Raw genomic sequence first — 15366 nt, 5'->3', positions numbered from 1 at the left:
TCTAATTTTTGATCCATTTTCTCCTGAATTTCTTTAAGTATGTCCTTCATGTGTTCCTGTACCAGCATCATGACCAGTGATTTTAAATCCAAATCTTGTTTTTCTGGTGTGTTGGGGTATCCAGGACTTGCTATTGTTGGAGAATTGGGTTCAGATGTTGCCATAATGCCTTGGTTTCTGTTAGTAACGTTCTTATGTTTGCCTTTAGCCATCTAGTTCTCCCAGGTGTTAGATGGTCTTATTGTTACTGGCTGGTGCTTCAACCTACTGTGGATCTTTAAGGTTATTTCTGCAACACTGGATGACTGGGTTTCCTCTGGCACAGATTACTGATATGCTGCCTTCCTCTTTCGTGCCTTTGGAGCCCTGCTCAGTCTTGCCTCAAGCGATGTTATACTTAGGTTGTCAAGGTCACCAGGTGTTCTCTGTCTGCTCTATTATGGAGTGAAGATGGTGTGGTGGGGGTCACTCCCTCTGTTGATTCTCACCTAGGACACAGGTCCCGCGATGGACTGGCTTGCAGATGAACCGCCTATGTCCTCAGTTCCTGAGTGCAGGCAGACCCCTGGAGATTTGCACCCCCAGAGATCTAAAGCTCAGGGTGATCCAGTACCTAGTGACACTTTTCTGTCCAGGCAGGGAGCGAATATGGCCACAGGGAATCTCTTCCTCTGCTGCTCTCTGGGCAGGACACAGGTCCCACTCCCAGCGGGCTGGCAGACAAACCTCCTATGTGCTCAGTTCCTGAGTGCAGGCAGACCCCTGGCAGTTTGCACCACCAGAGATCTAAAGCTCAGGGTGATACAGTACCTAGTGACCCTTTTCTGTTCAGGCAGGCAGCGAATATGGCCGCGGGGCTTCTCTCCTTCTGCAGCTCTCTGGCCTGTGTAACATTTCTGAGCAAGAAGTGTCTCCAAGTTTGCCACCAATTCCTTGGATGACATGGGTCCAGATAATAAAGCGAATGAAGCCCTAAGAGTTCTAGGAGATGTGACTTCCATGGTGGAGTCAGATGAAATGTACACAGGCTGTGCTGGTACTGGGCCGGCTAGCATTCTGCTGTGCTGGGCACAGGGCTCAGGAATAGCTGAGAGGCCTGTGCGTCTCTGCAGGTAGTATCCTATGGGTCACTTGAATGAAGGATGTGGTGTCTAAGTATGTGTTCTTCTCATTGCAGGTCTGAAGAAGAAAGTTCTCGCAGCATCAGGTATGTGCTTCATCTACCCTTTCTGTGTTTCTGTCTCGGGAGTGGCCCTCAGAAACCATGTGCTTTAATTTCTTCTCTATGAGTTCCTCTGCCCCCTTGACCGCTGTCCAGCCATGGTCTGCTGTCTAGGAGTACACAGACCTGCATTTATCATGTGGATTTTTCCTGGTTTAGAGTAAGTTCTAGAGCATGTGCATTGGTAGTTTTCTCTCCTTGTTAAGGCTGCTAGTTCCTCCTGTTGCTTAAACTGTGGCTAGTTTAGGAATAGAAGTTTCTGCACTGTCACTGTTGGTCACAATGTTTAGGATGTTTATTTCAGTACAGGCTCTCATCACTTGACTATCACATGGCTACATCTCCATGGGGCAGGGAATGCAGGGAGTTTTCTGCCCCTTTCTACCCCACCTAATAAACATGGTGTATTGTCTACAGTGGGAATAGTGACTGGGCCAAAGGGAGGGGCAGGGTTGAGTAGGACCTCTGTATCTCAGTGCCTCTGCCTCTGTCAGCTCTCAGCTCAGGAATCAGGGAAGTGAAAGGGTCATAGAGACCATCATGATAGGGAGGAGAGGCTATGAGGCAACTTAATAGCCTGTGAGCTCTGAACCCTTTGGGCAGATGATGGACTTCTAGGTCTCCCAGTGATGGCTAAGATGGCTGGTGTATGGTTCTAGGTCCAGCTTGGTGGAACTTGGGTGTCAGTGTTGAAGGGTTCTCCAGGTACCCTGAAGATGTGACATGGAAGGCAGAGTGACTATCTCCTGAGCAGATGGGCAGCAGCTAGGGAGAGTCTGTGTGAGATGAAAGGACTGTTTCTAGAGCCCCTGAGCTCCTGAGAATTCCATCAGGAAGCAGAGACACACCAAGAAGGGCTGACGGGAAAGTCCTAAACATTTAGAGAGAGCTCTGGAGGAGATTAGCTTGGGACATACCATATAGTATCCAGGCTGGTAACAGTGGGAGCTGATATCAAAGAGGGGAGACATCTGGGTGGTAGAGACTGGGTAGAGATGGAAGGAAGGATCAGACGGTGACTAGAACAACTCGATGCAATAATCAGTGAAGTAGACAAAGTGGCCCTACTGTGCGAGGAACAAGGAAGCTCTTATACTGGGGGAGGGAAAGCTCAGAAGGAGCAAGTGGTTAAGGAGATGGCAGGAGGAGAGAGCTTGTGTATCTGTAGCTCCCTTTCCACAAGAAAGGACAGATGTGAGACAATAAAAGAGGTGGAAAGACACTAGTAAGATAACCTCTTCGGCAGCTAGGAGCAGAGGCCTCCTTGGCATGTTTTTAGTGATGCTTCTGCATGAACAGTATTCTATACTATTCATTCAAACAGTTAGCTAAAAATAAAGTGGCCTAAAGAGGAAGGAATTTTTGACTATGGGGTTGGGACTGATTGATGTCTAGGGTGTGGACTTCTCCCACGGACAATGAGCAGGCTGTGTACAATCTGCTCAGATTGCCTGTCACTTAAGGCAGATGCAATGGATGCCAAGAGCTAACTGTGTTTGCTCAGAGTGAAGGTCACATACCCATAGCCAGGACACCTCACTCTGTCTGGGGCCCTACTTGGGAGGGGGTACTCTTCCTGAATTCCCATGACGCAAGCTGCCGCCTTCTGGCAGATTCTCTAAGCCTCTTTAGCAGAGAGCTGTTTTGGGCATGAGCGTGTTTGGGAATTCATGTGCACCACTTTTCCCCAGGCAAAAACGTTGCAAGATCAGATGTATTCATTTTCCACAAATGAAATGACTCATTTTTTTTTTCTGAACAATTTTGCAAACGCAGGACTTTGGTCATTGTTCCTGGGACCATGTGTCTACTTTTGATTCCATTTAGAGAGAGCTCTGGAGGCCCTGAATTTGAATCCTCTAATGATGTTTTATTGGAGGGAGGGCAGCTTGGGAGAAGAGAGGGCTGTAGAATTTGGATTCTAGAGGAATGGAGAGATGCAGGCAGGCAGGAAAGAGGGCCGCCAAGGCTGTTTAAAATGCGAACACTTTGCACAGGTCAACCTTGCACCTTTTCTTTTACTGGCTGCTTGTCAAACCTTTGAAATGAACTTTGCTGCCTGTGCTCAGGAAGAGGACTAAATGATATTCAATGAGGGATGTGCCTCATCTGCACAGCCTACCTAACATATTGCACAGCCCACCCCACCCTTCAGACATCTGTGATTGCTCTGTTCCTTCAGCCCAAGGAAGTCGAGGACAATGAATGCCATAGCTCATCTCAAATATTGCAGCCTTCTAGTGTAGAACCTGCATGTCTCACTGCAAACCCTTTGCATGGTACCGGGGCCCATTGTGCTTGCTGAGAATTCAGACTCCAGGGACCAGGGTGTCTAATGGGAACCCAGAAATCTGTATTAACAAAGCCCTATATAATTGTAAGATACAGCCTCTTGAGGGAATGGCTGCATCTCTCCATCAAAGTCATTGCCCAGGGTTGAACATGTCCCTACTTCTCAAGTATGAGCTCATGGATGTGTGGGAAATTTGTTGCTGCTGGTTAGGAAAATACTGAATAAGGAGGTCCCATGTAGCTTGTTTGGGCCTCTGAACTGTGCCATGTTTTCTAAAGGCAGCATCAAGCAACTCAGGGTTGGGAACAAGGGCTGGAGGACTACTCATCGGGGAGTGAGTGGGCTTTTCTTAGAGAAGCTGAGCTTTGTGTTAGTGAAAACAATTGGACTTTTGGTGAACATATCCCTTGTTTCATCCACGATCCAAATTATCTGAGCCCTTTTCTTCACCTCTAAACTCCAGATGAGAATACATTCTTTATTTCCCTCATGAGGCCAATATGAGAACTGACAGATGTGGTAGGAGAGTTTGCCATGACAGGTAAATAGAGCCATGCTTTTAGCTTTAAAGACCAGAGAGAAACAGGCTGGGGATTCTTTTGTAGCCTTGCCCATAGTAACCAAATGAAGACTGAGCTAGTGGCCTTGAGATGAATGTTAGTCAGTTTCTATGCAGTGACAAATACCTGAGAAACATACTTTAGGGGTAGAAAGGAGTTGGTTTGGTTTGTGGATTCAGAGGCTATAATCTACAGTACGTGACCTCATGGTTTTAGGCCTCTGACAAAACAGAATATTAAGGCAGTTCTTTAATGTTAGGTAGAGTAGGAAGGGAAACAGCACTCAGGGACATGCTGGAGTAACATACTTCCTCCAGCTAGGTCCCACCTCGTAAAGTTTCTACCACCTCTCAATAGCCTGTAAAATTACACATTTAAACATGGATTAATCCATCAGTGAGGTCACAGCCCTTATGATCTAATCGCCTTCTGTCTTAGTTAGGCTTTCTATTGCTGTGATGATGCTATGACGACCAAAGACGAGTTGGGGAGGAAATGGCTTATTTGGCTTATACTTCCACATCATAGTTTATCACTGAAGGAAGTCAGGACAAGAACTCAAACAGGACAGAAACCTGGGAGCAGGAGCTGATGCAGAGGCCATGGAGGAGTGCTGCTTACTGGCATGCTCCACATAGCTCGCTCATTCTGCTTTCTTATAGAACCCAGGACTACTAGTCCAGAGTGGCACCACCCACAATGTCTGCCCACCTCATCAGTCAGTAATTAAGAAATGCCTTAGCCAGTTTCACCTATAGCCCAATCTTATGGAGGCATTTTTTACATTGAGGTTTCCTCCTCTCAGATGACTTTAACTTGTGTCAAATTGACATAGAACTATCCCTTACATCTTCCAAAGGTTCCATCTCAGAACCCTGACTGTTATGTTGGGACGAAATCTGTATCATATAAGCTTTCAGGGTGCATTTCAGACAAACTATCACATAGTATGCACAGACGTGGCTTAGCATTATGGAATCAATGCAGGCACTGGGGTCAGACAGTTCTGAAGTTCTATCTGTTTTTCTCTAAACTTCGTTGTCAACTTGGGTTTGACACTGAATAAACTAAATTAGGAATCCTTATTGAGCACAAACTGTGTTCATGCTTTATTCTCACTAAGGCCATGGAACCCAATGGATATAGTGTACATGTGCTCCATGAGGGCCTGGGAGTAAGGATTCCATCCTCAAGCCCCATGGACCAACTAAAGCAAGCAAGCAAGCAAACAAACAAACAAACAAGAAAACAGGGGTGTGGGCAGCAGATAGTATGTGTCACATTCAGTGTCTTTCTTCTTTTCCTTTCCCTACTAGTCTTTGCTGGCACAGCTCTTTGAATATCTGAGCAGGGTTTGAGGGAACCCCTGTTGTCTTGAACAGGAAGTGCTAGAGTCCCAGCTGCAGAGTTTCATTCATCTCTCCACCATGCATCCTACTCTCCTTCTGTAATTCTGATTGAAGTTTCTGGGGACATTCTTCATTCCACAGCTTGACTTTTTACTTTCTGTTTTCTACATTCTCAGTACCACATCCTGAGCAATTTTCTCAGGAAAGCCTTCCATTTCATTAATATTCCTTTCAGTTATATCTAGAGTACTAAATAAGGTCAGAGTGTTGTGGGTCTTCAACTGTCTTGTGTGACTTCTCCTGGGGAGACATGAAAAAACAAAACAAAACACCTGTTTGCTCCAGACAGGGCACTGATGACAGCTCAACGAAATTTCCCTCCAAATCAATATTCTAGTGAACCATTGAGTTTACTGTGTTTACCTACAGGGTGATGCTTGGACACCTTAATCGCCCCAGCATGGATGACAGTTCATAAAAATGACATCCCTGCAGCTCCCTGTACAGTGTGCAGGTAGCTGCACTGAGTAGTTTTCAATCATTTACTTCTTGTATTTTTTTTTAAGGAAAACCTCATGAGTGGCATTCATGTTTTATAAGTTTATGAGCTTTTCAAGTCAAAACTTTCTACATTTTCTGAGCCCTGTCAGTTTTATTGGCTTCCTTGAGTCTTATGAGCCTCCCATCTCCATCCAGAAGGTAGAGTTTCAACTAGTATGAAATAGCTTCAGAAAAGCAACACTGATGTACAGTGCAGTAGGTGTACATGTTCTGCTTGCTTCTGGGGGCACTGCTGACCCATTCCTTAACACGGGTAGAAAAACATTTCAGGAATCAGATTCAAGTTAAATTCAAATTAGGCAAAAAGCCAGTTATGTGTTTAGAATAGTCTGGTGCCTGTGTAGGAGATGATCCAGAGAGACTGGTGGGATGGGAAGCCTACTGATGACTCGGTGGAGGTTTGACTGAGTTGTCTCTAAAACTTCATAGCTCTCATTTGTAGTTTCACTAAGAACATATTAGTTTCACTAAGAACATATTAGATAAGAACATCTGTCGGTAACCCAGGATCAGAGTTTGTGCACAAGAGGACTCTGGAACCATCTGTGTGAGGGCATATGGGCTGCAGCAGAAAGGTTCCATTTCCCTGAGCCTCGGTTTCCCCTGATTCACACAGAAACAAGAATGTCTCATTCTAGAGTATCTTTGGTCTTTCCATTCACTCTTTGATCACTACACTTTGGCTTTCTGACCTTCCTGCTCCGAGTTCATGGATGCCCAGCACCTCTGTCCTTGTCATTCCCGTTGCCTAGGACATATTTCCCTGTGATCCTACTTAATCGATTCCCTAAGTGAGGGCTTCCGCCATTCTTTCCTTGTTTTCTATGTCTTTGCTCCTTTTTCCCTACAGGATTGTCTTCTGTTCAGTTCAGTTTATTTTTATGGTGAAACATTCTATTCCTGTCCCTTTCATCTTAGGTGTGTTGTATAGCTGTGATAGCTTGTTGTTTTGTCTTTTTCGTTCCCACAAGGTTACCCTTCTTCAGTGTTCACCCCTCTGCAGTATAGCTTTTATAACACTGAACAGTGTTCCTGGACATCTCCATCCTGCCCTCTCACTTAGCAATGTCACAGAGTTTCAGGTATTTTCATTGGGCATTCAATATCAGCTTTACACTTGTTTCATATTTCTATATTATCTCTTGAATCATGTCAAAAAACAAAACGAAACAAAACACTACTGTTCACCTTTGCCAGTGGCCTTTAAGTCTTTTTATGTCCTTTACTTCAAGCTAAAGACTCCTTTCATTCAAGGGACAACTGGAGGAGACAAATGATGCCAACTCTTTCTTATCTGGTGCTGTGATGATTATATTCCTCAAAATCTCCACTGAGACCTCACCTCTCAGGGAAGAGTCCTAAAGGGCCTTAGAAGATGATGACACAATGACACTTTGCCCTCTGGGATGGAATGTGTTACCCTTGGAGAAAGGGCTTGAGTTCAGTCCTTCTGCCACATGAGCAAACAATGTCTCATTAGAGAGAGAAAGTAAACCTTCTTCACGCACTGAGTTCCTGAGTGCTTTGGTCTTGGACATCTAAAATAGTGAGAAGTAAATTTCTGTTGGTTACAAATTACCCAGTCTAGGACATTTTGTTATAGCAGCACAGAGGAAATAGGGTATGTGGAAATGCTCCATCTCTCAGTCCTATTGGAAGGACCATGTCTCTGGCAGTATGATTCTTCACTCTTAGTTTTGAAGTACACTATGAAAGTATCAACTCACTGCCTTCTGTAACAAGGTTTCTAGTAAGAAATCTGATGAGGACCTTCTGGAGGAATTCAGGAACAACTCTTCTTTCAGCCCCTTAGATGTTAGTAATGTGTCTGTTCTGTGGTGTCTTAGGAGATGGAAATTGTGATAGTAGCTCAAAGTTAGTGAGGTGCTACCATCCTTCTGACATTAGTCAGGCTGGTATGATGAAAAGGGATTAGATACTGCATATGTAGGATGATGAGGTCTTACAGCCAAGCTTATAGCTTCTCAGACTAAAAATTGAAAAGGACATTGGAGCAGCCTATTGACTTGACTCTCCAAACAAGTGGCTATCAGTCTCCATGATCCACTGATGTGAAAGCTTTTGTGGTCTGTTGTCGTAGTCATCATCATCATCATCATCATCATCATCATCACTTGGACTCCCCTTGAGGCCAAAAGAGAGATGACTGCTGTTGGATATACCAAACTATAATTGGTCTGTTTCCTGCTTTGTCATCAGAAAGAGCCAACTAGGGCATTGCGAACACCATGTCTGTAAGAGCCTGGCCAGGCTGAATTTTAGTCCATTCAGTGAGACTTGTGACTACTTTACTTCTTTGCTGGATTTTTTTTTTTTGATTTCAGCTTTTAATTTTTTTATTGATTTTTTTCCTTTTCCTTTTTTTATTTAGTTAGCCTCAGTAGCATGGCCAGTGATGGTGTGGTCAGTGTTGATGAAGCATACAGGTCAGAGAGACCACACCAGCTTATGGACTGCTCACCTACGGAAGAGGAGGCTGCTGGAGGTTCTGCAGACACACTGTGGAAGTATAAACTGTAGATTTGAAGTCCAACAACACCATAGATTCTGGAGGCAATGCCAAAGCTAGTGATTAAGATCTGAACACTAAGTGTATAGCAAGGTATAAGCTGCTCTAGTCCTGAGGAGCATATCTATGAGTCCTCCATTTTCTTCATTGTTACAGAGTCTAGCCAATTTAGAGGGACCAGAAAGTCCTGAGTAGAGAGTGTAACACTACCACTCACCTTGCTGTACCATCCGTTCTTCACTTGGGCCCCAGACAGAGGCCCAACACTGTCACAGCACATCATGGACACTAGGTTCAGGAATTTTGTACTTAATCTAGCAAGATAGTCTCCAGTAACCCAAAACCCGTAATTATGGCCATAATGACTGATGTTATGACCCTTGGGGGATCCAGGAGCTACTACATCACAGAAAACTTGGTAAAGCAATGGCCACATAGCCTGTACTCCAGCATGACACACAGGAACTAACTAAACCATCAATTGGGGAGGTGAAGAGAGATGGAAGGGGGTGACCAGGAGGACTGCCACGTGTGATTTAAGAATTTGCCACTGCCTTCAAGGCCTGAAAGTAACACCCTGGATGAGGGAACAAAGTGGTTTCAGTAAGCTAGGTAAAAAACAGGTAGCCACAGACTCAAGATGGCAGGCAGTCAGCTGGGTTTCTGTATTTTAACTGCATGTTCTTTAGGGTCATTTTTGATTGGCAGTCATTTGAGTGATTTATGGGGTGTACATGTTGTATAGCTATATCTACATACTGTGGGATGGTTTTCATGCACTATCTCTATTACCTCAGAAAGAAATTCTGCCTTGTTTCACTTATGCTGAACTTAAGGAGGCTGAACCAGAACCGAACAGCAGAAGATGGTGGCTAGAGGCTTGGGAGGTAGGAGACCTTGAGAGGGAAGGGTTCATAGAGTTTTAGATAGGAGGTGTCTGCTTGCAGAGCTGTGGCACTTCAGAGTGACCATGATTAAGAGCAATGTCCTGTATGTTTCAAAGTCACTTGAGAAAGTCCACTCCATATGCCCCCTGCATTTTAAGTGGCAAACTAGAGAATGCTGAGTTTCCAAGATCCTGACATCGATGTTGGGAATCAGCAGGAATAAACTAAAACAGCTGCAGGACCAGTCAGTCATGAAGACCAGGCTTCTGTGTATCTGGCTTGTCTAGGCCAGCGCTCTCCATCTAGTGCAGGAAAGGAGTATGCAGACAGCAGGATTCCAGTCATGAGGGCACCAGCATGATGCCCAGCCTTTCAAAGCACTCACATGCCAAGAGCACAAGCTGACAGGTCCCTGAGATGAGGTCTGCCAATGATGAGAAGTCATAGAACTGGAACACTTCCTCTTCTCTGTCCTCCTGGATTGCAGGGATAATGACGGTGGTCCTTGATGAATTTTGTTTCTTATAATAATGAAGCTGGTGCTCATGAAAGATGATTACAGTTATTCTAATCTTCAGGCCACACTTCACTTCAGCTGCCGGTCTTGCTGTGGTCAGTGGCTAGCGTTGTGGCACTCCCAGAAGACTGAATGATGACTCTATAGTGACTTAGAAAGGAAGACAGGCCCATCAGGAGCAGCTAGCCCAGTGCTGACTCGGACAAGGGAATAAGAAAGATCAGGAAGTTAGGTTTCTTGCCTGAAGAGTGGGGGAGGGCATTGTGCTTTTCACTAAGAAGCCTAGAAAAGACAGCCATCTTTGAGAACCAGGAGACCCTTTAGGAAACAGGAAATCTCATCAAAAGCCTTATTGCAAGTCAAGGCTCCTACTTCTAATACCAGAACTCAGAAGGGAGAAGTCACAGAGTCAGTTCAAGACTGGTTTGGGAAAAGGCCAGCAGTTTTTCCTTGACCTCCAAACTCCTACTGTGATATTTCTTGGAGGGATCCTGCTTTGCTCTGCTGATTCTTATGCCTAGGGCATTGAAAGCAATGTGATTTGAGGCCATTTAAGTAATGTTGCAGTGAATACTTGAGACACAGTGGCTGTCACCATCTCTGAGGCAGGTCTCCTAGAAGACTTGCATACACTCGCTTCTGTATATCCATAGGCTTCAACAAAGTTGCACTAGGTATTTGGGTCTAGAAATCCTGAAGATGAGCCGGGGTCCATTGCATCATCTCTACCCTATACTGTGGACACTGGTCTGACTCCTTGCTAGCAGGATATAGAAGATATTATTTTTGCCCAAATTGGACAGCATCTGTTGGGCCTGACTGGTGAAGAGCAGTGATGGCGTAGTCTTACCTCACTGAGGTTTCACTGTATCTAGAAAATGCATGATTTTCTTTTTGATTTTACAGTTTGTTTTGAATCTCAATGGATACTTTGGACTTTTCTCACAACATCATCTTGGCGGTGAATATAGGTATTAAGGCCCACCTGTACCTCTACATGTTTTCCTGTGGAGTAGAGTGTCCCTGGCCAACTTGTGTCTTTTCTGAACTCTCCTCTCATTCTTATATTTCTCTGGCCTCCCACTGCCTCCCACAAGAAGCCCTGGGGCTGGTATGAATTCCCATCAACCATGTGCCAGCATCATTTAGTGAGTGGTGCCTGATGGCTATGGTTTTTTAGCTGATCAGAAATAATGGATCATATACGCAATCCACTAGGAGGACCGACCACAATGGGAGCTCTGACAGGGGCAGGTAGGAATACAAAAGGTCACCTGGCGATTCTCATTAGCAGTCTTCATTTCCTCCCTTAGAGCACTGTACTTGGCAGCCTTCTGTGGCTGTGACAAATGCCTGGGGTGAGTAACCTAAAAGGAAGGCTGTAATGTGACTCTTGCTTTCAAAGGTCCAAGTCCAAGATTCCTTGGCCCATTGCTTTGAGCCTGGGGCAGCATAGTACGTCATGGCGGGGAGTGTGTGATGGAGTAGGCCAGTCATCTCCTGGGAACCAACGAGAGGGAATGAGGAACTAGGGTGCAATGCCTGCTCAAGGGCAACTCTGTTATCTGTGTTCTATTAGGCCCTGGCTTCTTAGTGCCCACCACTCTCAGTAACACCTCAGACTTACAACCCAGCTTTTAACACATGGGTCATTGAAGAACACTTCAGATCCAAACCATCCCAAGCTCTGTCCTCCAGCTGGCTTATAGTGGGGAAAGTGAGAGTCAAAGATCATCATAGCCTTCTCTGAACTAAGCTGTGGTGGGGGAAAATTTTCCTCCATTGGCAGTGAGTGTTACTTTTGGTCTTCTTAAGGAAAGTGACAGTTCCTCATCTTTCCTCTGCTGCTCTTGCTGCTGGAGACGGTGACACTCAGATGCAGCCATCTGAGAGGAGTGAGGGCAGCTTCTGGTTGACAGGGCCATGAATCAGAGGCACTTTCTGGAAGGACCTGCCTGCCTCTGATAGACACTGGAGAAGTGCACACTTCCATTTACTGCTGTCTTCATTCTTATCCTGGCTAGTCCTGCAGACTTGTTGGGATGTTTCTTGCATCCTTCCCTTGGGACAGGCTACTCTATGAACTGTACTGCCTGCCATGCTCAGCTCTTGTTTCCTAGGGACGATGACAGTGGAGCCTGGATCCTTCACCCTTGTCCTGGCTCTTCCACAGAGGCTCACAGGTGAAACCCAGTGCTTCTAACACAGGACATTCAAAATCTTCTGGGGCAGTGGCTGCTTCCTCCTCCCACACTGCACCCCAGGCTCCCTCAGAGATGCTATTTGATGACACCTGCAGTTCCTAATTAAATAAAATGGGGGGAGAGGCTGCAATATTGTGGCATAACTAGATTATCACTAGAGAGAAGCCTCTGGAACTGCTGTGCTCCCTGCTTAGCTGACAAGTTGAGACATTTAATTAGAAAAGTAACTGTGCTCTGTTCAGGGACAGAATCAGAGATAGTGCTAAGCCAGGCCACTCTAAGCTGCCCTCTATGGATATGGTGTTCCTGACCTCTAAGCAATTCCATCTTCCCTTTAAAATTCTTGCTGTTACATCACCCCAGCATTCAGATGCTTGGAAATGGGGACGGTAGCATAATGTACTGGGGAAATCTTTAATCTCAGTGGCACAGGACTATATTGTTCTATGAACAAAGGGTGACAGTATGTTGTTCATTGGTTCCTTGTCTGTTTATTCCCTAGTGTTTACAAGAGGCTTGGCAGTATGGTGTATGGTTGGAGGATTGTAGGCATGGCACAGAGAAATGACTCCAGAGAGCAGTTTTCTACTCAGCTCCAGGAAGGGACAGTGCATCCTCATAGGATCGTACAGAGCTCCAGAGTCTATAACAGGGTGCAAGGGAATGGAAGGCCTTGAGCAAGAGATGTTGCTTGCCCTGGAGGAAGGAATAGTGATGGGGAGCTGACTAGTGACAGGCTATTTTGAGTGACTTCTCTGAGCTCTGTAGTATAGGCTGTTTCTGGAGGATGGGACAGGAGAGAATGAGCCTGATGTGGCAAAGGGGTGGGGTCAACTAAATAGATCAGTTTATATTTAGAAATTGAATCTCCAAGAGGATTTCTCTTACGATGGATGGGTAGGTGTCAAGGGAGTCAGGAGGTGAAGGTCAGGGAATTCCCATTGCCAGCTTGCTGACAGTTAACAGTATCAATAAACAATAAACTATATCCAGCATTGGACACAGGGTGGAAACAAGAGAAACGTGAAGACATGCCTCCAATGTCACCTCCTCAGAAGAACTTCCCTTGCCTTTCCTATCAGCAGAGATAGCTCCCACGCTCTCCCTCAGCATCCCTATCCCCACGCCACACTCAGTCCCATGCCCTCGTGGTTAGCACCTACCTATGGCTCTCATACTACCAGAGTAAGTCCTTTCCATTTTCCCGACATCATGTTGTCTGGGCCCTCAGACATCCCTTGCATCTCTCTCAATACCTTTGCTCTGGCTCATTCATTCCTATCCTCACCCTCTTGTTCTTGGAGTTGCTTACTCTGTGGCATTAGCCCCTGATCACATGCCCTTAGTTACTTTTCTGTGACTGTGATAAAACATCATGACCAAGGCAGCTTATAGAATTTATTGGGGCTTATAGTTTAAGAGGGTTAGAGTCTCTGATTGTCATGGCCAAAAGCATGGCAGCAGGCAGGTAGGCAGGCAGGCATAGCACTGGAGCAATAGCTGAAAGCTCACATTTGGAAACACAACCACAGGCAGCGAGAGTTACTGGGAGTGGGATGAGTCTTTTGGAACTTCATATATTTCCTCTTCCATGACACACATCCCCCAACAAAGCCTTTGCTTCTTAATCCTTCTCAAACAGTTCCACCACCTGGGAACCAAACATTCAAGTATATGCACCTATGGAGCCATTCTCACTCAAACCATCGCAGCCTGCCACGGTCACTGTGAAGTCATGGAGCAGCAAGTACTTCTATTTTTCATTGCTGTTCCTACAGCCCAGTCACTAGCCACATCCAATGTCAACTCTGTAAATACTGAATAGAGAGCTGCTGGCACTCCTGGTGTATGTGTGGTCTACAGTTCTGACTCACTCCAAGCATATCCACTGTGGTTCCAGAAACCTGCAAAGTGGGGAGTGAAGCAGGAGGAGAGTCGAATTCTTGGGAGGTGACAGCATAGTGAGAGAGATCTAGGAACATGAACTAGGTGCTAGCCCTAGAAGATGAAGTCAGAAGGGGCTTGTGGAGGCTCCCAAAGGAGTTCAGAGAGCAAGCATTTCCCAGTGTTCTGGGTTGAGAGAGCTGCACGTGCAAAGGCCCTAAGGCCATGGCAGGCTGCCCACTAGAGAGTCTGAGGTTGACATCTGGACCCTCAGTTTTTAATTCAGCTACTTTATTTTTGCATTTCTTTGTAATCCTTTCCATTTTATCTCATCAATTAATTAACCCAAATCCAGGCCACCAATTCATTGAAATCAGCAAACTCTATATCAAGATACAAAGTGGGAACAGTTAGGGAAGCCTACATTTAAGGAGAGGCCTGGCAACTAGGTAGAAGTATGGTGGTTTTGATAAGAGTGGCCCCCAGAAGCTCATATTATTCCAATATATGAGCCTATGATTTGTTCCCAGTTGGTGGAACTGTTAGAAAACATTACAAGCTTTGAGAGGTGTGGCATTGTTGGAGAAAGTGTGTCACCACAGATGAACTTTGAGGTTACAAAAACTCTCTACTATGCCCAGGGCTTTGCTTTTCTCTCCCTCCCTCCCACTTCTGTCTCTGTCCCTCCCTCCCTCTGTCCCTCCCTCCCTCTGTCCCTCCCTCCTTCCCTATCTGTCTCTCTCTCTTCCTCCCTCTGTCTCCCTCCCTCCCTTCCTCTCTCCCTCCCTCCTTTCCTCCTTCCCTCCCTCCCTCCCTCCCTCCTTCCCTCCCTCTCTGTCTCTCTCCCTCCCTCTACCTCTCTCTCTGTCTGTCTCTTTGTCTCTGTGTCTCTCTCTGTCTGTCTCTGTCTGTCTCTGTCTCTCTCTTTCTCTGTATTAGCATGTAACTGTCAGCTACCTTTCCAACACCATGCCTGCATGCCACCATGCTCCCCACCATTATGATAATTGAGTAAATCTCTGACATTATAAGCAAACTCCCCCAGTTAAATGCTTTCCTTTATTAGAATTTCCTTGGTCATGGTGTCTCTTCACAGCACTAGAACAGTGACTAAGACAGTAGGTGATTTTATATGACCTCAACCAGCTGCCTTCTATAACTAAGGCCTTCTATGTACCTTCACATCACTGCTTTCCTCTCTCTCTCTTATTTTGGCATCCAACTCTGACCCTGATCTTGCTATACCTCTATCACCCAGGTCCCTGACTTCCTTGAGCATACAGGACCTTTTCAGAGTTACAGTGAGACTCTTTTCTAAGAGTCTCCTCCTTGAGCCACACCTAACTCCCTGATCCCCAA

The 15366-nt window shown here is 45.6% G+C and overlaps 1 protein-coding gene across 1 annotated transcript in view; it reads left to right on the top strand.

Annotated features, from left to right (window-relative positions):
• The window catches only part of LOC127678063 (IQ motif and SEC7 domain-containing protein 3-like), a 213067-nt gene that overhangs the window by 125035 nt on the left and 72666 nt on the right, over positions 1-15366 (top strand). The window contains exon 2 of the mRNA XM_052172885.1: positions 1178-1207. Within this exon, the coding sequence (XP_052028845.1) occupies positions 1178-1207 (30 nt within the window). The remainder of the gene's footprint in view (positions 1-1177; positions 1208-15366) is intronic.

The sequence above is a fragment of the Apodemus sylvaticus genome, chromosome 2 (genome assembly GCF_947179515.1).
Source record: "Apodemus sylvaticus chromosome 2, mApoSyl1.1, whole genome shotgun sequence".
Taxonomy (NCBI): domain Eukaryota; kingdom Metazoa; phylum Chordata; class Mammalia; order Rodentia; family Muridae; genus Apodemus; species Apodemus sylvaticus.
Note: the sequence above shows the minus strand (reverse complement) of the source record. Positions and strands in the feature narration are given on the sequence as shown.